We start from the raw sequence: 24,688 nt of genomic DNA on the forward strand, positions 1-24,688 counted from the left end.
GTTTTCTGGAAATTGATCCTGGAGTACATGTCACGCTGCTCGTCTCTGCCCTCGCTTCTTAGATGTGAGGCTCACCTTGCCCTGCTGTGACCTTAGCTCGGCTGTATACCGCAGCTCCATAAATAACACTACTGTACATTAATCTGATTTTAAGGACACCAAAGCTGTTATTTTTAAGATATTTCAGACTGTTATGTAGCAAATACTTATATAATTATATAATACATTCGGTTTTCTTTTTTTCTGCTTACTGTATGGATTTCCACTTCCTGAATTGAAACAAAAAAGCACCTATTGAAATAGCAGTATATTAATGTTGACATCATAATTGCACATATACTGCACCCAAATGATGAAAGTCTATTCGTTTCTACACTGATTTATGGGCCTATGACCCTAATATTTGGCAGATTAGACATAATGTGACAGCATGTGGAAGGTTTTAAAACAAGGCAGCATAAGGGTCACAAACTAGCACATCAAAGCACATCAATTCAGGCCATGTAATTACATTTTCTGCTCCCTTTCTGTAAAAATACAACATTCTGGTTTTCTACGAATGTACTTCAACAGTAGACTAAATTCTTTCTGATCTCTCCATTCGTTTACGGATTTCTGCCTTCCACGTTTCCCTGGAATCTGTTAACCAGATTTCGATTTCTTTACCCTGCTTTTCACCTCCTCCTACTCATTCACATGATTTCCTTTACCTTCCCACAACAACCTTTTGCTTCCTATTTCTGCTCTCCTCCACACAAATGAACAAGGATCCACAGATTCAATGGTACAGTATTTGTTTTTACTGTTCATCTTGTTCCTTTAAGACTTCAGTTTCTAAACTAAATAAAAGAGTCTGTCACCTCCATACCTTAAATGAGCGTGGTCCTTAATTTCATGCTGCAATCTCTACTCATGCTCCAGTGCCACAAAAACTATTAGTCCTACATCTTTTTATTTCTGATCCGTTAGAGAAAAAGGAAGGATTCCCCTTAAACATCTAGATATTCTAGAGCATTCCTGGAAGGTGAAAGTGTTGTTTATAGCTCCACCATGGGAAAATAGTGTATACTGAGAGGAAGTAAATGGTTATTGGAAACAATAGCCTTTGTTGTTGTTTTACAGCATATTACAAAGAACATTTTTAGGAGAGGAGTTTGTTTTGTGACTACACAAAATTGATAATTTTCTATTAAGAGTCTTAATAGAAGGATGTATTTTTATCTGTTGTTCCTTTTATACTTAAGCCATATAAGCAAGCCAGTTTGTAGGGTGCATATCTGATGTGGAAAACGGCTTTCAAGGGAAGGCCAAATATGTTTAGGATTGACTGTTACAGGTTTGTATTTATAAAAGAAATCTTGGTTTTTCATTCTAAGATTCCTGCGTCAATACAATTACCTGATGCTATCGTTGGTGGTAAAAAAGTCATTTAGTATGCCTGTACAGTCCACATTACAGTGCGTAATGTGCTTGGCACAGAGGCACTGCAGAGGGAGAGAGTGGGCCGTCAGCTCTGAGATTTAAGACATCGTGTAGGAGGAGAATGTTAATTATACTGTGGGATTGTGGCCACTGCGCCAGCCATTTCTCTGATCTCTTATCTGAGCTTCACTTTCAACTAGACAGTTGGGGGATTCAGAATAAACACAGAAGCAATGCTTTAAAAAAATCTCTGCAAAGGCTTGCAAAGATTTACAGTAACTAGACAGGTGCTTCTATGCAAACAATTTAAAATATCCTCTTTATTACTGGTTTACTCCAAGGTAATTAGAACTCTTGTGGGTAATTAGGGCTATTATGAAATGTTAAGATTTGGATAAAGAATCCTACAAATGTTTTGTATTACAACAGATCTGCAGAGGGAAGTGATGGTTGCAGACTTGGGCACACATTTGTTGCTTAAGTTATATTTTTGCAACAGGGGTGAACAGACCCCAGTCAAGGGTACAGTTTCAGTTCTTGCACTCCCTAGTAGAGTGGATTTCGAGGAGAAGAAGTCAGGAAGTGGAAGTCAGACTTTTCTGACTAAAAGTCAGCAAGTGGACTGCGTAATTACTGTATGTCCACTGTGGAATTAAAATTAAATGAAAACATTTAAAATTTAAAATTAAATTGTGTATGTCAATCTAACCCGCAATATCAATTTAATAACTCAATTTCATTATTTTCTGATTTTATAATCCACAGCACATTGTGGGTTTTGCTCATATGTTAACAGATTGAAGCAAAACCATGGGTGTTACTGACTTGTTACAGCTATATATTAAGTAATTGAGTAAAAGTTTTCCAAACCTAAATGTAGAAAACAACATATTTTAATATGTATGCAAGTTACATATGGGCAATGTTTGTGGTTTTCACTGTTAACCCTCATATCCTACAAAGAAAAAAAATAAAGCATATCTATACCACTTCTGCATTATTGTCAAAATGCAAAAGGGAACATTAAAAAGAAAATATACTTTTTTTTATCTGGGGCAATAGAAACAATATCAATTTATAAATAAATGTACATATACTTACAGTTGCATTACAAGGTATAAGTGGTTGGGGCTCTCATAAATATCTTCTAAAGCAACAATATTTTCATGCTTGATCCTGCAGAAAAGAAAAAAAAACACATGTAGAGAACACAGCTAATTGCATTTATAATAAAAGTCCTGCTGGCATTAACAAAGCTCTTCAAAGGCAGAGAACCAGTCAGCTTTCTTTCTACTTCTAACTTTTTATAACTGTTCTTCAAAAGGTAATTTAAAGTGCACTGAAATGTTTAAATGCATTGGAATTGTCCATTTTAAAACATTTGGTAAAACATTGCTATTGTAGCACAGTGAGATGTCACCAAAAACCCTTTAACAAATGAGAAAGAACAAAGCGGATTAATTAATGTTAAAGCTACTTACTTTATAGTTCAGTGCTTGGTAAAGTGAACTATCACATATTTCTCATTTCAGGTTGTAATGAGAAAACTAGACATTGACGTTTAAAGTACCTTTTATTTTAACCCACACAGCATGCAGCTAAAAAGGTTACAGATTCACTGCAGATATTATCTAAATGGACTAACACATTAGGAAGTCCTTTTTCAATCAAGTGTATCCAGACCAACCCCTTCAGCTGAAAAGTGTGCAGCTGTTTAATGTAGCTCTTTCAGAACTGCACTATGCACCAGATAATATCAGTGATTTTACACCTGCAACTACTAAATTGCATCAGAGCTAAAGTTTTTAAAAGGAACTATAGTTAGGCATTTTTTACACTAGCTGCCATTTTAGTGCCAATAGCATTCCAAAGAAAACTGGGTAGTATGTACTAGAAGACACAAGTTGTAACACTGTTCTTAGGAGACATTTTATTATGGAATCCACTAAGTGCTAGAAGTTTTATTTATATTGTGGTGTTTTAAAATGTTCTCCAAATACAAATCACAAAGATCGAGAACCTGCTAAGAAAAATGTCTTAACGGAAAGAGCCACAGCCTCCAGGGGGAGACATGCTGCCCTTTGCCTGGACTGTGGAGAGAAACAAGACGGACAAGGACAGAAATTTAATGAAGTGGGCTGAGGAAGCCCAGCCCACTGCAGGAAAGCACAGGGATTGGGGCTTTTAAATAAACACCACGGATGCACGCAGATACAGAACATTTTTAAGCTTCCACAGCCCACTGCCGGTAAGGCAACACCCATGGAAATCAGTCAAATCTGAGTTCATGTCCAGTTCATGGGTCCTGGGGGATGCAACTCTGGCGTGACACCCAACCCTACAACCGATTGTCAAGATAAAGGCTCTAATAATAGGGCCAACATCTTTTTCTTTGTTCCAGCATCTCAAATTAACATGTACTTCAAAATAATTTAAAATAATGCCATGACGTCTTAAAGAAGATATTTTAAGTTAACAGAAAGAGATTAGTGCTCAATTTATATTGCTTGAAAACTTTTACACTCAAATTTAATGTATAAACTATGGCAAACCATAAAATAATGCATCGTTACTGAGTCTGTGAGACGGGCATAAGTTTTGTAAGCCTTTTTTTTAAACTTCTTTTTATGAAGGGCAAATCCATTAGAAATACCCTGCAGGAAATAAAGCTAGAGTTCTGGCAGGGAGCCAGTCTCCCTGGCTTCACAGTTCAGCCTTCAGAGTGACTGCACTGCATTGCAGCTTAGGCATTAAGGGTAGAGATGTTATTATGAAACTTACATTACTGTCACCACAAAATTAAACTGAGACAGCTTATGTATGAATTACGTTTCAATAAACGTTTCTAATCAAGATATATTCATAGTCTGATGATTTGGTTTAAAGTGTTCTGTGTATTTCATTATGCAGAGTGATTTTTGCTGTAAGACAGAAAGCATTTTTTAAAATTGTAGCATTAGCCTGTTTTTCAGACATTGGCAGAGATGCATAGCAAACTGCATTGTGTACTAATATCCTGTGGTGCGCAGTTTCCAAGGTTATTTCAATGAATAACGTTAACTGTCACATCGTTACTGATATGAAACATGAAATAAGACAAGCATGAAAGATGGAATAAAAATCAAACAAAAGTAAAAAAAAGATACCAAATGAAAAGTGATAATAAACAGAAAATATGGCATTGATTAAACAAAGTCCTTAGTCTGATATGTCATTCTTGTTGTAGACAAACTGAGTACAAGAACAACTAACACATTCTAAACTATCCACATTGCAAAAAGAGGACTAAAAAGCTATAGAGAAGAAAAACCTAAAAGAACACATTAACACCTGTAGGTTTTATAAAACAAATCAAAACCATTGTTTACTGCCATTGTAAGATTCTAACATGGCGGTGCACAACTCCAGGCCTGGAGAGAGGCTGTGTCTGGGGATTATGTTCTACCTCTGCACATAATGACCTAATTGAAAAATATAGCTTAACTGGACCAGCTTAACATTTTTCTAAGGTTAGTTTTTTATTGAAACAGACACAGATAACCTGCCAGATCTGAGCCTCAAGGACTGGAATCCCATTTAACACCTGTGTTCTGGTAAAGTGGTCTCCAATCCTGGTTTGTAGAGACCCAGTTGGTTTTACAGGTCACACAACATCAACTTTCATTAAAAGATTAGGAACACTTGCAGGTTATTGGTTAAGAACTGTAGTCAATAAAGAAACTCTAGTCCTTGACAATTATAAAGATATACATTCAGATTTTTGACCCAGATTAGTACTTAAGGAAACTGCTAGAGCAAGGATCTGCAATCCTGGTCCTATAGGCCTGGTATATCTGCAGGTTTTCTAAGACTCTCAAGCACCAGCATCTGAAGTTGTTGAATTTGTCCAATTAAGTCAATATTTTAAATCTTTAAGAGTAGAGCTGAAATGAAAATCTGCAGAAAGACCATCTGCTTGCACAATCCCCACTAAAATACACTGGCACCCAACTGCAGTCCTGAAATGCTCCAATGCAACATGATTTGTAGAAAGTATTTATGAAGCAGGTTAACCAGAGTTCCTTAATCTAAACAAAGTTCTTGCTTAATTATTTAATAACTTACAGATATTAACAGTTACCAATAACTGGTGATTTAGAGTGACATATCGAACCTCCTGGACTGGGGTCTTGCAAGCACTAGGATTAATGACACCTGTAAGATCCTGTCTGTAATTACCATGTTTTAGTTACAGTAGCAGAAGAAAAGAAAATCAACACAAAGCCACAGTGCTCCAAATGTACTCAAAAACTTGATGAAATAGGAATAATACACATCAGTTAAGATATTTAATAATGTCTCTTATTATAGAATAATCATAACACAGAGCAAATCCATGTTTGTCATAAAAACAACTTCAGAAAAACACAGAAGTCACATTTATTTATACCCCTGTAGTGTGCTTTGAGGTGCTGGGACTTTATAGGGAAAATGTATGAACATTCCATCCTGTAGAACTGCCTTAGGTCCTTCTGACACAGTAGGTTCCTTTAGAGAACACCATCTTCAGCTAGAATCATAAACATTCAATTGGATTGACATCTGAAGAGAGATGGACTTTTGTTTGCAGTAAACTGTTCCTTTGTCAATTTTGATGTATGTTTTCTATCATTGTCATGCTAAAATGTCAAATTTTGGTCAGGCTAGAGCTTCTTAGCAGAGGGTGTTTAGCCAAAATCTTTTGGTATGTGTTCAGGTTATTAAAATGTATTTTTTACCTGGAATTCTTATAAAGTTTATGAAGATTCTACTCAAGGTGAACTGGAGATTACTAAATGGCTATCTCAGTTTCTTCTCACCCAGGCAAATCTCCATTGATAACTGTCAAAACTAGTATTGTAGAAAAAATACAGTAGTGGAAGCTTTAAGCAAATTGTTGATGCTCTTACCATCCATACACTGTAATGCCTGACAGTGACTTGAATGTCTATGTCTTTTGCACAGCAACACACATGACTGTCCTTCAACCTGCACCTGGTTGACCCTAGTGTATTCAGACCTGGCTTCCTGAAGAAGAAGCTGAACGTGATCTTGGGACCAATTAGCTACTAACAAGCAATTAGGCTAGATGGGCTAAATAGCCCCCTCTCAATTGTAACCATTCTTATGTTCTTATGCCCAGCATATTTCTCAAACAGGAATATCTTATTGCATTTTTGTCCTTTTGGAACTTATTAAAATTAGCCTACATTTATGCTTCTGAGAATCTTTCAGTGGCAGTTTTGGGATCCATTACAACTGTAATATGTTAATTCATAATTAGGGCTTCCTCTTTTCAATTCTATTTCTATTTTCTACAGTTATTTCTGGTTATTTATTGCTGTTTTCAGGGTTTATATACAGTACATATCCTAATACATAACGTTCCAAAAAATACAACCATTTTCCTTAACACTGGACTTTTATTACATCCATCATGGTGTATCTTGGTGCTTCCCTCACAATAGATTATGTGCAGTGTAGTAATACAATTACTCAAAGACGTCACGTGCCACTGACTATGTTTCTATGACAACTGGGGGTTTCCATATGGAGAAGTAATAATGCATCTGTTTTTAACCACAACATTTCATATTTAATTAATTAAATAATCTAAACACCTCATCCAATAATTTCATTGTGTAAAAAAAAATAAAAAAATTAAAAGATCCGAGTATGTTGACAAAAGTCCAAACATAGTGACATCAGTGACAATAACAACACAATAGAAAAACAAATGTTCTAACTAAATAAAAGCAGTATGCATTAAAATGGAATAAATCATAATCATAAATCATGGTGTCATAGCAGCCCTGGCACATTATTAGGTTTTTAAATTGATGCAAATAAGATCATGACTTAAAACAATTAAGGCTAGGACGTAAGAACCAATTACAGTAATAAGCAATACACACTTCTTTCAATGTAGGGTTCTTGAGACTTGTGGAGTGCAGCAATGCGTTTCTGTGAACTGCTAAGGCCTATACTGTATGTAGACCTTCTGACCTGCATAATGCTGTGCAATCAAACTCTTAAACATTTCAGTGAAATACACTACTTTTCCTTAGCAGATCAGTAATTACAATGAAAAATATAAGACACGTTTTTGACCCATTTAAGCAGCTGTAACTGAAAGAAAAAAGAGCAATAGAGCTCAAATGCACTCATCAATTAAACTAACTATACAAGAATACTTAAAAAAACACCATTTCCCATTTGTCACACACTAAGTCAGATGATTACAATAAAGCTTTTAAGCTGTTTTTTATTTGCAGTTACTTCACTATTTCAAGTACTCATCTGCTAAGAATAATTGCCTCTAAAAGGTTTTACTTCAAAACTCAATGTAATTAGCTACTGTGCTTACAAAATAATTGACATAACACAGACTTGTAGAAGTCTGCATTTTCTAAATGCATCACCTTTATATTATGCTAGAACCAATCTAACCCTCTTCCATGTTGTTAATCATAGTTTAGCAAAATTTATAAAAATGATAAGTGCTGAAATTATACTCATTTGATGCTGACAACAATTCATTCTAATCGATTGACAGGATCTTTTCAAGACTTTGCAAACAGCAGCTCAGCTCAATGCTTAGATTTCTTGGATTCAGTCAGTTCATAGTACTACTGTTCCAAGAGTGTTCCCCTTTTGCATTACTTGGAAATATGTCTTCCAGTTTTGCAAAGATACAAAGTCTTAACTTTGTAACTAAGACCTCAAATATTTTAGTTTTACAAGGATTCCTTTCTTTATTGCAACAAAACGATTCAGAGATTGAAAGTTCAGTCCTTTCATCATCTCCTTTGCTGATGACATTAACATTTCAGTCAGGCTTTGCCATGACAACCACTTATAGATATTAACTTGGAAATTTCAGCATTGAATAGACATGGTAACACTCAAAAATGAAATTACATATATTTTCTCTGTTATGTAAGAAGAAGCTACATTTTTAGCAAAGGTTTACATATTGGGCAGTATATTTTAAAGTGGGGAAGTATAAGCGCAACTTGCAATGAGACACAAAACTAGCTAACTTCAGGTCCGAAAATCCTTAGAAAAATGATGTCTTGCAAAGTGACATTTTCTAGTCTCTATTATTCAAACATCTGGGAGACAATGACCTACATTATAAATACACCACGGACTGTATTTTATATACAGTACAAAAAACATAGCCTGAGCACAACACAGCTTAAACGGCATTCATGTACTGGAATTCAACACATACAAACAAAATTTAAATTGACACACAAAACGTTTTTCTATTATCACTGGTTTCACTTCCTAGAGGTCATGGGCAACACATGCATCACCTGTACTAATCCATTATTATTATTAAACCAAAGCCGGTTTGATTTTAACTGGAATATCCAATTAAAACAAAAACACTGCCTCTATTTTACCAAACAAGCAAGATAAAACACATTTGCAAAAGAAGCTTTTTACTGTACCATGAACAATGACCAGTACCGTGAACCTTTCACCCACAGTATGCTAGCAGTGGACAGATTTAAACACATAAATCGAATGGACCACATTACAGAAACTAAGCTTCGTTCATACTGCATGTTAGATGGAAGATTGCCAAGATTCATAAAGCTAGATTAGAGCAGCATGGTGGCAAATTGGCTGGCATCAGTGCCTACATAATGCTGGTGCCCTGGCCTCAATTCCTGGCGTGTTGTCTGTGTGGAATTGGGATGTTCTTCCTGTGTTCACTAGGGCTTCCTCCAGGTGCTCTGGTTTCCTCTCACAGTGCAAAGACATGATGGTAGGTTAACTGGCTTCTTTAAACCCTGGGCAGGGTGTGAGTGTGTGCGTAATTGTGTCCGTATGTGCTCTGCAAAGGCATCTCATCCAGGGCGTATCCCTTCTTGCTCCAGCCTTGCTTCCCAGGATATGCTCCAGGCGACTGACCATGAACGGGATAAGTGGTTATTGAAAGTGACGTGATGATAAAGCCAGAGAATAATGTAGCTGTGATGCTTTTTTAACGAAAAATCAATTTTCCTGAAGTGATCCATGGAACAGAACAGTTAATTACTTTCAAAAGAATTAACAGAAAGTACCTTAATAACTCTAACCATAGTGGAAAACCATTTTAAAACTGACAAAATAATCTGAAGAATAGTAAATTGGTTTCAAAATTTCATACAAATTTCATGTCTTATGTTCTAAGAATAAAACTCATTTCCAAATTACATACTGGTCCAGAGAACCAAATGTAATTTTAAAACTAATGAGAAAATTGCTATTAAAATCATCATCGGTATTAGATTGTCCATTAGTTAATTTATTCTAATTCATTCCTCATTAAAAATAATAAGAATTTAAAATGGGTAAAATATTTAATCATACTGTAATATCTCTTGTTCAGTCAGTTTCTGTTTTTTTCTCTGAAATATGCTTTTGTATTGCCACATTTAACAACAGTGCTTCCTTTCTTTTTTACTTTTTCTCCATGTTTTTCATATACAGTACATTGTATTTTTACACAGACTTTAGACTGTCCACTGGGTTAAACCTCATATAAAATGAGAAGGTACTGCAGCTTTTCATTTTCTGTCCTCACAGAATGCAATAGAGGCATTGCTGCACGTGAACTTTGTTATAACAGTTCCTGTTCATCGTGTTCAAATAATACACAAAGAAGTAACTGCCATACAATAAGTATCTTTTGTGATTGCATGAAAGGGTAAGCATTGTGAAACAACACTTGACTACTATGTCTTTTGACATTTCATCAAGCTAAAACAATAACAAAAATAAAGACGAAAAGTAAATCAGATCTATGGTGCAAGAAAATGTATATCCAGTGACATCCACTCACACCTCGTTTTAGTTACAATCAAGACGGCTTATAAAACAGACTATTACTTGTGTTGTTGTAGTTTATATCAACTATTAGAAAAAAGATATTAATGAGGCAAAAAACAACTTGGTATTCAAAAACAAGACAGGCTTTCAAAAACTATTAAAAAATAAAAAAGTTTAGAGTTAATTGTTAAACTAAAAGTGTTGCCAAATAGCTGAGTATTAGGGTTTGTTATATGTTTATTATTACTGTACAAGACTGTTTTTGTCTTCAGCCTCAATCTGGAACACTATGCTTTGTTTACATAATCCTTGCACTTTTTATATCCCTATATAAATTCATTATTTCTGAATTATTTTAAACTAACCTAATACATGTGTTAGAGCCCTGGATTATTGTACTGAAAGAAAGTGGCCATTACCCTTAAACACAAATCTCATCTCCCACAACAAAATGCTTACCAAGATAGATTTACATAAAAAGTATCATGCTTCTGCTTTCTGTTCTGCTAACAATAAAATGTGGGCTTTTTGCTTTTTTTACAACACCATAGTGTTCCATTTTCTATTTTAGTTTAAAGGAGTTATGGAGAAGTAGAGACTGCATTTTAGGACTGTTTTTAAATTGATTTTATTTCAGTTTATGGCCCAATGACTTTTAATTTCTATGCTTCACTGACCAGACTGTTCTCAGTTTATGCCGATGATGTGCTATTTTTTTTATATTGCCCAATCACTCCTTTCAACACGTCATTGAAATCCACCCATTATTAATTTCATTCTGAAGTCCTGCCACAAACCAACAGTGTAATATCAGGTTCTTTGTTACGAAAAGAAAGGAAAGTCTCTCCTCTTGGTTGTATTTGGAGATCAGAAAAAATAAAAGTAAAGGAAACAGAGACAAAGAAACTGACCCCATAGATAAACAAGAGAAGACAAGAAAGCAAGAGGGGCAAAGGAGCAACTCAATACCTCAACTGGGTCCTAATTCCAGCCCCTTTTTAAAAGAAACACCAAAGAGGAGAAGGAGAAGAAAAAGCAGACCATTTTCACTATTGCCTTAAGTACAGACAGTAGGAGTGGTACAAAAGAAACCTCATGCTGAGACCTCAAAAAGTAGCTCTTAAAAGAACTGCTTATTTTAAAAAAAGATTTCACAGAATAAAATAAAGAGGAGTGTGGCTCAGACTTGAATGGTTGGCTAAGCCACTCACTGCAGTATGTGTGAGGTTTTTCAATTTTGATGCCATACTGGCTCGAAGTTAGTCTCATCTCAGTGACATCACTCCACTGCATACCAGATGCCTACTGTAAGTACAGTATAAGGACCCTGAGCTGCACGCTGGGCCTGCCACATAAAGCTGTTGGGTTTTTTTCGGTGGCTCATCTTCGAAACAGTTTTGCATCACTCTTGCACCCTCATTTCCTGAAAGGAAGGACCAGACACCAAACTCATTGTGTTGTTTGGCAGCACCTGAGAGTCTATGAATGCGAAAGAGACAGACCCAGTCCTACACATCCTAGAGAAAGAGTTAAGGGGTCATAATCCTTTCTAGCCTATTGGCAGCACTGGTATAGAAGCTTAATCCTCTCCAACTTGTGTTTGGAAATATTTAATTGTTTGGTAGGCGATCGTCTTTTACAAGGAAATAGGGTAACATTTATTTTTTTTAGTGACCGAATTAATCATTTTGGAGTGGTGAGATGAAGTACAGACAAGGTATGAATGGTACAAAACAAACCTCATGCTGAGACCTAAAAAAGTAGCTCTTAAAGGAAATATTTTAGCATTGGTGCAAAACATCCTATTCAGATACAGTGCTTCAGAAATTGAACTTTCTAAGATTATTGCTGCCACTAATGAAAAGCCTTGACGTCTAGTATCTCACTGGTACTTTTTCCACCAACCTAATATTTACCAGTATAACAGGATATTACCATGAAACCTTTACTTTTCACCACTTAGAAAACTGATGTAACCATTACTGTATGTGTGCGTACAGATCAGCGAACAGCACTTAACTGTTTAAGTGGGTGATTTTTTACTGTCTTCACAAGTCATAACTAGTGGTATGTCTGGTTGTAAAGGTTTCTCCATTAAACTGTTACTTGCACACATTGAAAGAAATCAGACCACAGATTATCTTTAAAGGTCTCCCTTCAGCTTTAAAATAAAAGAGTCTGCGGCACAGCAAGCATTTTGATACCCATTGCTTAATCCAGTGACCTCTTCTACCACAGATAATCCTGCCCTCATCATTTGGCTGAAAGGAAATAATTACTGTACTGCACAGGCACCTCATTACATCTCCTGTAGGCTTAATCATGTTGCACAACACTGTAAAAAAACAGTTTTCAGTATTTAATATGAAGTTTAAAGATCACACTCTTAAAGGCCAGTTTAGTCACGCTAAAGAAAGGTTAAATGATTCAGAGATACAGTACCTTGCAAAAGTATTCAGACCCTTCTGTGGTGTTCCATATCTTATTATGAAATTACAAAATAACTGCACACCCGTTTTATGAAACTTAATATTTCATTCAAAACCTGACTGCTCAGACTGGGTACTTCTAAAGGTAAGGGAAGTTACTATTAAACATCAGCAAAAATTCAAAAGTAAATAATGAAATATGTTGGTTACATAACTATTCAGACCCCTGAACTCAATATTTGGTGGAAGAACCTTTGGCAGCAGATTATCCCCAGATTATCAAATCAGGACTTTGAACTGACCTCAAGGACATTCACTTCCTCAAGTCTCATTCTCATTCCAGTGCAGCTTTGTTCTTTGGATTATTGTCCTGATGAAAGGTGTATTTCTGTCCCAGTATTAGGTCTAAAGAGATCTTATCCTCAAAGATTTGCCATGACTTTGTTCCATCTACAGGAGGTTTACATCAGTCTTGACAAGCTTCACTAGTCCCCACTGATGGGAAGCAGAAGAACATCAAGATACCACCACCATGCTTCACAGTAGGGTTTGTGCTGACTAGTTAAACAGCCATGATTATAACGGTGAAAGATATAAACAAGACCTACAGTAGCTGAATAATGAAGGTCACATGGGTTGCAATCAGCATGAATGAAGACAGCCAATCTATGACAGAGATTTTCCACAGAATGAGATGTTCTGCTTCAACAATCAGCTGTTTCACCAACAGGAACCAGGAAAACAGGACAGGTTAGATTCTAGAAGGCAGAGGGACACTGCTACATCAGTAATAGTAATAGTCTTCAGAGTGTTGTGGCTTCAGCATGAAAAGGCACTGGAACAAAATAACCCATGCATCAGCAAAGGTACTACAGCTCACAGCCTGCATGGTTGAAGGCCATTCAAGAATAATAGTTGAGAGATGGAATTGGTATCTTCAATGGGACAAATAACATTGGAGTTGGCAGTAGAGAGATTCGTGTAGTGCTTTTTCACTGATGAATACTATTTTGCCCTTGACAGAGTTAAGAAAGATCAAGTGTGATGAGAGTAATTCTGACTACTGCATTGTTCAAACTGGAGGCACAATTACAAGATAACAATGTCAAACAAACAAGAACACCCTTGTTGCAGATTGAGGGCAACCTTACTACTCATGGATTTTCTAACAAGGGTTACAATGACATAATATAAGAAACTACACTGCTTATTATACAGCATGGCATTTGAGCTTAGTTCAAATTGGCAAAATATGTTGATTAAGAATCTGAATAAACAGGCCATTCAAAATGACTTCAAGAAAACAATGTCAAGGTTTTGTAGGGGAAAATAACACAACTAACAGACCAACTCGCCAATGCTATCAATAGCAGACAACTGTGACAGGCCAGCCTTTACCAGGTGGGATACAGCTGCACAAGAAGAGTGGTGAAACATCCTACAGCACTCTTTCCACTGACACATCAGGTCTATACATTAGCGGTGGAGATCAAATTTGTCTCTAACTGTTTAAAATTCAAATTTGACAGTGTTACATTTTTTGAAAGCTTTTTATAACTCTTTGATCTTGTTATGTTCACATTTTCAGTGATTTTAACTGTGATATGTATAACATATTTTAATAATGCAATAGATCTGAGTATTTTGTATTACTAGCAGCTCTCTTTATCTTATGATCTCATTACAAAAACAAACTGTTGTACTAAGACACAACAAGTATAATGTTTATTCTCCAATGTTTTTGGTATAGTATATGCTCTGAGGAGGTTAACTGACATTAAAAAGTGATTATTACACCTGGAGTTTCATTCCGATTGACCTAAGACAAGTGTAATAGCAAAAAAGCCAAGTTCCCTTTGGACAAGTGACTTTCTTTATTTTTGCTTCTCATCATTTAGTCTATAAAAGTAATGACTTACTTGAATTTACTTGAATTTGTATTCATCATTATCTGCTCTTAAAAGACTAACCTGCGCCCTAATACTTCGTTATTGTTACCATCTAAACCAGTCATGTTCATTTTCTGCTCATGAATGTATTCATTGTGGCATGAATTAAATGCACAGTATGCAGAAAAACTGTTCTTCTCTTTTATTCTGTTTGATATCTGTTTAATATGTTTTATTATATTCACTAGGCCGGCATTTTGCCTTGCTCTTGTGCAATGTATGTTCTCAGAAACAATTCACAGTACAGAAAAAGCAGAAGAACTATATGGATAATGCATATGTAGTTAAATACTACTAATATTTGAATTAATTACCTTTTCCTTCAATTACATTAAAATTAAACAATTTCTATATAGACAATGATTAAGCAGGTTAGTGATAGAACTCGTACTTTGGATATGCAATATATTCTGATGCAGTGATAAATTTGCTTGGAAAGCTAGATGGTTTTGAATTGTGGCAAATATACTGTAAACAAGGCAGTGTTTAGAAAATGGAAGGGTTTACAGACAGACCTTATAAAATCTTTCATAATAGGCCCAGAGTACACCAGTAATTGAAAACATCTGGCATCAGTTTAAACTAAAGAATACAAAACAAAAAGTTGACTACCATTACCTTTATATTATGCTGATATCTAATTTATTCAACTCTATTACATCAGCAACTAAAAGTTAATGTGAAAGAAAATGTGAAATTCAACATTTAGAAGCAGATTAAATAACAGTTTAACTGTTAAAAAAAACAGTTGACTAATTGTATTTTTGACTGCCAGTGAGAATAGTCATTGGCGGTGACTAAACAATGCAATCTGTTCTGATGAGGACCTATTCCCAATTATCTCAAGCTAAGTTGCTTCATTCCTCGGATTTGAAGCTGACTGGTAAAGACAGACCCAAGGTGAAGTCTCTGCAAGGCAACAGGGCATGTCTAATTGTTACCTTGAAAATCTTAGGGAGGAATAAATCATTAGGACACTATGCTGTATTTTACAATGGTACTGCAATTTAATTTTATTGTGCATTTATGTGGGTTTGAACATTTTGCATGGAATATGATGCTGAGTACACATTATGACTCAGAAGCAAGTGATATCTGATACAATGTGACAAGCTACTAAAATACATTATTGCTTCAACTATTACTAATTTCACAAAGCAATCACTTGTCCGAATTTAAAATAATCTGCCAGAAATACTTAAACAAACACCTCATCGTCTGTCTTTCCATTAGAAAGATTTTAGAAAAACGGCATTCATCCAAATGTTTCTGGTTGTTGCTAAGCAACAGATCTTTAAATTCATTGTATGAAAATGTCTGATTTATAATGATATGAATTGGTACTGATGCAGTACTAAATGTGTATCCCCTGTCAAACTTATAAAGCATCACAGTTGAAAAATGTCTTTCATAAACACAAAAATAATTTTTGTCTGTTACTTGTGAAAATCCAATGTACAAAACTGGGAGTTCTATAGAGATGCCTGCTGGATGATTTAATGTAAAGGGTTCTTAATAATGTACTATGAAAAATAATAAGTATTTGTTGAAAAAAATAATACTGTAACTCCCTTAGCCCTACTGGGAATGGATTTAATGTAGAACAGGTAATGGACCATAAAAATGTTAACAAACGTATTCATGCATAAGACTATGATAAGAAACTTTCAACTCCCAGGTGCTGCAATACAGTATATAAAAAGTTAAAAACCATATTACTTACTTCAAACCTTTGGGAAAATATGAAACATGTTCTACCATGCAGTGTTCCTGGGATTATGGGGCAGAGATTATGGTGTCATCTAGTCACTTTAATTTAGGAAAAGGATTTCAGCCACAATCTAAGATCACCTCTGGCCTCATCAAATAATTTAATTTCCTTCCACAGCTTCACCTTGATCATAAGGTAAAGTTTATAAAAATCTATGAAAATACAAACAGCTAAAAAACTCACTGAAGGTATGGTTCAACTGCATCCTCTTCCAAACCCCTGGAACTATATTCTTCCATAAGTATTTTCTCATTACACAGCACTGCTATAACACGTTTGTTAACGTAAGAAAAGCTTTGCAAACTGACTGTCACGATATTAGTTCCCCCTCCTTAAGGGCGCTCCAGCCCTATCACTCAAGACTTTATTCTATGCACCTGCTCCCTATTCCCAGCCCACCTTAAAAGCCAGGCCCTGACGCTCATCCGGGCTCTGCATCTGATTTCCATATCGTGCGAGTCCGGGACCTGGAAGTGCCTGGTCCCGTTAAGGTTTTAATCTCGGTTCCCGTTCCCGTTCCCTGTCCGCCGGTTCCGACCCGGCCTTCGTGGTTTTAATTCCCTTCTTTTGATGGATCTCCTGGTTTTGGACTTACTCATGTGTTTTTGGATACTCTAAGGATTACTCTCTGGGATTGTTCGCCTCGGCCACGCCTCCCCCGTGCACCAGCGCACCTTGGACACGCCCCCCTGTCTTCAGCCCCGTTTTCCTGCATGACGTTTCCCCAGTGTTTCCCCACTCCGTCGGACTGTGTCGTCCGCATAGGGTCCGGAAAGAACTGTTCGTTACACTGACACTGCAGGGGTTTACTAGTTTACACTATAAAGACCTGATTATTTGTGCACATTAAATATTTCAGACAACATTCTTTTCATTCGAGTTTTCTGACAAAGCTTGACATTTTCACAGCAGAATTATCCTAATCAGCTTTTTCATTTATATCTTTCTTTCTTTTTTCTATTAGCTCTTTTGAGAGCTTTAGTTAAAGTTGAAGATTAAAGAAGGTGGTCCCAAATAAATAGTAAACCCTGTGTTTCCAAAAGCAGCATTGTTTTAGCACAAGAAATTTCTAGGACTCTGGATTACTTAAAGAATGTAGAGCACTTCCAATGTTCTATTAATGTCCAAACAGTGCAATGCTATGAAAGCCCTACTTTACCCTTCTGTGTTTCTAAACTGTTTGTTGTTTTTTTTGTTGTACTTTCTGTGCCTTTGGAAAAATTCCTGTCAATAAAGAAATTCCACAACAATCGTAATGTTCTAAAATCTCATACAATTCTTGAAAGTTACCTAATTCACATTTTACTAGCTAAAGTGTTGAATTGTTCGGACATAAATGTATCATTTCACAAAAACAAAAGACAGCAGACTATTATATCTGTACCTTCGAGGCTTATTATTCTATTAGTTGTTTCCTACAATTCTTCTATCACTTTACTTTTCAAAGATGCTTTGTTTGTCCCTGATGGATTAAAGTGTCAGTCTAACATATCAATGTGATCCAAGCGAGGTTATAGATTTCAAAACAAGACCTGTTAAAAAGATACTCAGCCTTGAAAAGCATTTCTGTTGTGATACAAAATAAAATAAAATTATTATAAAAACAAAAAAACAGCTCTCCAAAAGAATGGCTAACAGAATGTCTGTCTCCCTTTAATGTCTTAACAAGCCTGCATTACAGTTGCATTGAACATGAAAACATATCACTTATAATTGCAATAAATTCACAAAGTTAATATCACCATCTTTTCTTTAGAAGATGCACTGACATTTCACTGAACACATACCTAACATGAGTAAATTCATCATACCTATTAACACTAACAACAGGGATGATCAACAGGGTGTCTACTGTGAAAGTCACAATCTAGTAGCATGTGGTCACTGTTGGAAGCAGTACAGGCTGTAGATCTGTGACTCATGCTTTGCACCTGGCTGCAGATCCTGTCTTGAGGGATTCTGTCCCACTTCTCTCATAGAGCCTTGAGTGCATGCGTCATGCGTCATGCCACACGCTGTCCCAGTTCATGCCACTAATGTTCAATAGGGCTGAGGCCTGGCAATTAAGTACTTTAATGTGACAATTATTAAGAATGTTACCGGCCATAATGGTCAACTTCTTATCTTGCAATAGAACTGTTGTTTCACAAGCAGCAGGGGGATCTGCACTGTCCTGCTGGAATGTCCTCCCACCAGGATGAGCCTACAGGAAGGGCAGTAAGCGAGGCCCCAGAACTTGATCAATGTTGCACCATCTAATCAGATTTCCATCCATTACAACAAGCCGAGATCCCTAGCGAGGAGACCAGATCATCACATCTTAGACCTCCCCATCAAAATAATGTTTAATTCAATTATGTTCAATTTAGTTCTGCACATCTGCACCACACTTATCTGATTTCCAAAATCTTGATTCATCAACTTGATTGAATTACCTCATCACCTGCGCCCAATCAATTCTCTCACTAATATGCTTTTTTTGCAGCTGTTAAAAGTCACTCATGTCCATCACACTGAATAACAAATGATGAATTAATTAAAAAGACACACAAAATGTAATCAGTATCCATATACTTCGTTATTCTAAAGACATACTGTTCACACAAAGTTTCTTTTGATGCTTAGCAGGCATAAATAAAGAATTCATATTTTCCAGAAGGCTGTCTGTTACGGCCTACAGTTGTAGTTTCTTGCTGGCTGGAGAAACAGTGAGCTCGCTGCTCAGGTGCAAGTTCCCAGCCACTAAAACTGCTGACAAAGCAGCCCACTGCTCTGAAATCAGTTTAGTCTTCAGATGAGTAGTGAAAACTGTTTGTTCTTCATTCGTGTATACAGAGCTATTTCCCATTCATTTTGCATAGGTTACATGGCTTTTGGTGTTTCTATACAGAAAATCAAAGATTACTCTTTCTTCTAAGCTCAGCCTGCCTTTAACACTCTAGAGTCTAGACAAAGTGACTGGAGTCCCTCTATGTGAACACCATTAGTCTCAATCTCTGCATATAGGCCAAAAGCAATTTTCAGCATATGCAGGTTAACCTTTATATTAACATTTATACCTATAATAATATCAGAATTATGCAGCTTTACTATTTTACAAAGGTCCTACAGAAAACCATTTTATGTCACATAATGACAAAAGCACATCATTATGTTCGCTCGAAAGTGAACAAGAAAATATAGCAAATAATGCTTCCATTAAAAGGACACAACTAACACCCTGAAATATACTGTAAAGATATTTCCACTAAAAAGAGCTAATTAAAAATTAATATAATAAAATAAGACATGTAGGCTAACAATTACTACAGTACTGCAGCTTTCACTGCTACTTCAACTACTTTGTGTTTAGAGAAAATATTTGTGAAAGCAAGAATATGGATTATGGATTACTTTGTGTTAAACTCGGCCGTGTTAGCCAAAATAAAACAAAATTTAAACACACATGCTGAATTTTGAAAGAGCTTCATTACAGTCCTTAGATAGCACAATGATGAAATCCTAAACGCATTCAGTACTTACTTTCTAAGAACAGCAATTTCATTCTCGATGCTGCTCTCTTTGCCCTTCAGCGCTTTCTTTGGGATGCACTTGACGGCAAACATCTTTCCAGTTGCCTTTTCCTCAGCCAGCACAACTTCAGAAAATGCTCCACTGAAAGACAACAAAATATTGCCATTAATTCACTTTTTTTTAGACACCTAACGGGGAATAGCAGCTCAGACCCAAGTAAAAAAAATCAATAAGCATCTCTGATTCCTAAGACACATCTATGAGTGCGGCTCCAAAGGAAATGGATATGTTTAGTGGCTCCAGAATTGAATGCTTCTCACCGTATATAGGGAATTTCCTTTCTAGAACCTGATACTATTGAATAATCCATTCACCCATTTTCTATCAGCTTTATCCAATAGAGGGTTGCAGGGGAGACAGAGCCTATCCCGGGCGCAATGGGGAATACAGAGCCATCGCAGGCCCACACAGACATGCAATTTCCCCTGGGCAAATGAACCTACCAGTATGATTTTGGACTGGAAGGGAAACAACCAAAAACACAGGGAGAACATACGAACTCCACACAGACAGCGCCCCAGGCCCGAAACTGAACCCAGGACTCCAGAGCTGCAAGGCAGCAATGCTGACCACTGCGCCAACCTGCCATCCCTTTGTAACACGTTTACAATAATTAAAGAATGTTACATCACATAAAAAGTCGATTCAATTCCCTTAGGACCACATTTTGCCAGTAGTTAGTATTTTACGAAATATTTTTCCCCCTTTTCTGGTGTTCTCCCTTAGGATACTTATTTGATTAACAAGAGCCCTGCATGTCAGAGATGGAGAGAAGTGCCGGGAATGAGGATTACCCAGTCTCGAAATTCAACCCCTCTGGCTGGATCAATCACTTGAAAAGTGCCAATCTAGCACTGCTCAAGTGCTACTTTAAACTGACAGCCATGAATCTGTAATTCACAGGTGCTTGCCAGTATTCAGATTTTCTCATTACCAATGCATGCCACTGAATGCACTACTCATAAGCTCGCTTAATTACTGTTATGCGTACCCATAAAGATAAAGCAATTAAAAACAATACATCTATAAACAGAAATTAACTAAGAAAAAAACAGTAGGGCACTTTAGGTCTCCAGGCAAAGAAACTGTAATAGAGAAGTGTAAAAAAGTTTAAGCAACCAACTTTGCCATTTTAAAGGTACAAGTATCTACGTACGTATTATAGGCTTGCCCTTCTGTAGATATACTTATCTACTTATAATTGCTTTGATGAAGGAACAAAGAAAATTCAAATGAAAATGCATATTTTGTTCATCTATTCGCATCATCTTTAAAACTCCTTTAGAAGGTTTTTTTCTATTTTTTCAGTTGCCATTAATTCAATTCAATCTACAGACTAACTACTAATATAACAACACTGCGCCTTTATGATCATCACTATTCAAGATTTTTGAGTATATATAGAAACGTTTTTAAGCATATTACCATACATAAGCCATTTTTTTGTCTTGGTAAAGAAAAAAAGATTATACAAACTAGATCTAAACCATTTGAGTCCTTTATTTTTTTAACAGGTGTCTTAAATTACAGATATCGTCTGATCCAAAATTCAAAAAGCCCAGATCCTGTTATAATCACTCACTGCAGACATTTTTACATCACACAACTACCATAAAGGACTATTTAAATCCAAAACATTCCAGACTTCTCTGAGGTGCTACTCACTTACAGGCTCCATTAATATTAGTAGTTACATTAATAGTTAATATTTTAAGATTTGCATCTCATTTTAAATGACCTCCATGGTAAAATCAGTTTGATGACAAATCATTAGATTAATAATCACACTTGTTGTGTGAGGGAGAATTGTGATCAATTATAAATATGATATATTTATTTTTCAAGTGGACTTAAGACAAAAATACTTTAGTTGTTAGTAAAAACATAGTGGAAATGCCCCAGTATAAAGGATTATTACGATATACTGTAATAGACCTACTTAATGTACAATGGTGTTATGGTCAGATTTTCTCCATGTGTGATGGATGTAACTGAATCTAAAAGCTTCTTCCTTTGTGTAAAAAGTGCAACTGTGCTGTTCTTTCCAAGTGCATAAGGCAGAAACAATGACAGAGATAGAATATGTGATGATCTCATTTAATCAAATTCATCTCTGTTGCAAACGAGGAATGTAATGTTTCCATGTCAAAAGCATTTGGCAGTGTGGTATTGTGCTGTTTAATGCCACATTCAAGATTATTTACATAACAAAGCATACAAAGGACGTGTAGGGAAAAAAAAACAAATTGCAAGTTCTGTTCCTTTGCAGGTTTTTCAAATTTGACAGTAACCCAGCATTTTCATATTTCCAGTCCTTAAACACAAAGAGTGCTTTTTCCTTTTGTTAAATGAATCCACTTTTAAACAGCACTGAGGAGAAGTAAAGCACACAAAAGGAAGTAATCAATTTGCATGATTGCTTATTTATAGCCTACGTCTTTTCTTGATTTAACCAGGTGATTATTTGCAGAGCGAATAACCACAATTACTGAAAAATGCTACCAATTTTCGAAACAAATACTGGGAACAACCACTGCCACAAGTAAAAATCTACACCTATTCTGCATCTGAAGGCTACTTCATGCCTTATTATTGGATAATCTGAGAATATAACAAGCCTGCCATGTTTGATATATGAAAAAAGATATATTGCACCTGGAATTCTGACGTCCCCAAGACACAGAAAGCAAGGGATTTTACATGAGTAAAATAAAAGCTTTGCTGTGTTGCTATTTTCACAAGTATGAACAACTATAAATAACAGAAAATCTATAGGCATTATGTTATGCAATAAGATACAAGATCCATCAAACTAGTTCACAAGTATTATAGATACAGCCTAAAATAGATCTCCAAAAATGTATTGTACCAGGATGGAAAATAAGATCTTGGGTTATTCCAATTTGTTTCTCATGAATGCATTGATATCATGCAATGATAAAAAATTACCTTAAGGACCTTACAGTCTGAGATCTCCGTGCTGTCAATACTGTTAGTGTTCTCCATCAGTATAAGCTGCAGAAAGGACCCCCTTTAAACCTCTTTACTTTGCACTAGACAATTTCATTTAAAAAAAAAATGTACTGTACAATATGACAAAAAATAAAAAAGCAAGGGCTGAAATATTTTGTAACCGAAATCAAGTGCCTTTTAGTCTTGTCCAAGTAGAAAAAAAGTTAAATTATTAATTAAAAATGACAATCAACCCAGTATAATAAGTACATCTTATTTGTGGGTTGATCAAACAGTATAATTATGAGCTAAAACTCTTCTTTGCACAATGAATTCTATTAGTAACAGTGCAATTGTTATATAAATGTCGATTTAACTTAATGTCAGTGGCTTATTAGGTTCCAAGCGAAGTGTTCTCTCCAGCCCACATTTATAAATCAGAACAAGGGCCAAAGTTTGGGTGCTGGGTTCTCTCTTCTCATATTCTTTCTTGCTAATTGCCTTTCAGATATTCAAAATAACCATTTGCTGATGCTGGTAAAAGCAGACCTTCTGCACCATCTGTCACAAACATTAAAGCTTTTTTTTTAAAATAAAAATTGTTTCGTCAATGTGTGCCTGTTGCTATGCTACCGTGTTTTTCTGCTAATGAATGAAATTCAGTTTGCAACATGATCTTCCTTAAGTGATACACCTCTGTGGGGAGAATTGTCATGTGTTTTTTTCTTTTCTTTAATCTTTTCAGTTAATTTTCAGGCTTTTTTCATTTATGTTGCACAATTTTATTGAGAGATGAATCTTTCTGCCAAAATACCAAAATATCTCCAAAATTCAGAAGTCTTTTAGCAGGTCGTAATTTACTCATACAGTATATACTGTATGTATGCATTAAAAAGGAATTAGAGGCAATGTTTCTCCACATATAACAGATGGCATCTATGGATGGTATGATTCAAGTGGCAGCCAGCCATTCAATAAAAAACAACATTAAGATAAATCTATATGCAGAGGTTAACCTGGGCAACCACTTCCTTTTGGCTGACTGAACGTTTTCATTCTGTAACACAGTGCTCTAGTTTAGAAATTACACTACAGTCAATAACTGGCTGCCTGAAGCTTTTGTAATAGCCTTGTCAAAAAAAATGTGAGACCGGAGAGACAAATGGACCAAATTGCTTCCCAAACCATTACAGCATCTGCAGTCCTTTAGGGCTTAAATTCAAACTTTCTTGTAGACATTCACAGGAGAACTCCCACTCAACTATCCTGGAGAATTACTGATGAAAAGTGATCCTGACACATTAAAATCTCAAACTTTTTGCTAACCTTACATTTTCAAATGGCTAGCAGCCATATCACCCTGCAGCTCTCAACTGGCAGCCCACTGAAGCTCAGCAGGGTTGAGCCTGGTCAGTAACTGGATGGGAGACCTCCTGGGAAGCTATGGTCGCTTCTGGAAGTGGTGTTTGTGGGACCGGCAGGGGTCACCCACCCTGCGGTCTGTGTGGGTCCTAATGCCCCAGTATAATGGCAGGGACACTATACTGTAGTGGGCGCCACCTTTTGGATGAGACGTTAAACTGAGGTCCTGACTCTACGTGGTCATTAAATATCCCCGAGCATTTCTCGACAAGAGTAGGGAGTTATCCTGGTGCCCAGGCCAAATTTCCCCCTTTGGCCTTTACCATGGCCTCAAAATTGTCCCCGTGTATGACTGGCTTGCACTTGCCCTGTGATGGACTGGCGCC

General features: G+C 36.2%; 1 protein-coding gene across 3 annotated transcripts in view; it reads right to left on the reverse strand.

Annotated features, from left to right (window-relative positions):
* Positions 1 to 24,688, reverse strand: part of camk1da (calcium/calmodulin-dependent protein kinase 1Da) — a 134,739-nt gene that overhangs the window by 60,799 nt on the left and 49,252 nt on the right. For all 3 annotated transcript variants that reach the window (XM_006633352.3, XM_015352379.2, XM_069192522.1), the window contains 2 exons: positions 19,938 to 20,069; positions 2,524 to 2,598 (listed from right to left, as the gene is read on the reverse strand). In XM_006633352.3, coding sequence (XP_006633415.1) covers positions 2,524 to 2,598; positions 19,938 to 20,069 — 207 coding nt within the window. The remainder of the gene's footprint in view (positions 1 to 2,523; positions 2,599 to 19,937; positions 20,070 to 24,688) is intronic.

This window comes from Lepisosteus oculatus, chromosome 7, assembly GCF_040954835.1.
Source record: "Lepisosteus oculatus isolate fLepOcu1 chromosome 7, fLepOcu1.hap2, whole genome shotgun sequence".
Classification (NCBI taxonomy): domain Eukaryota; kingdom Metazoa; phylum Chordata; class Actinopteri; order Semionotiformes; family Lepisosteidae; genus Lepisosteus; species Lepisosteus oculatus.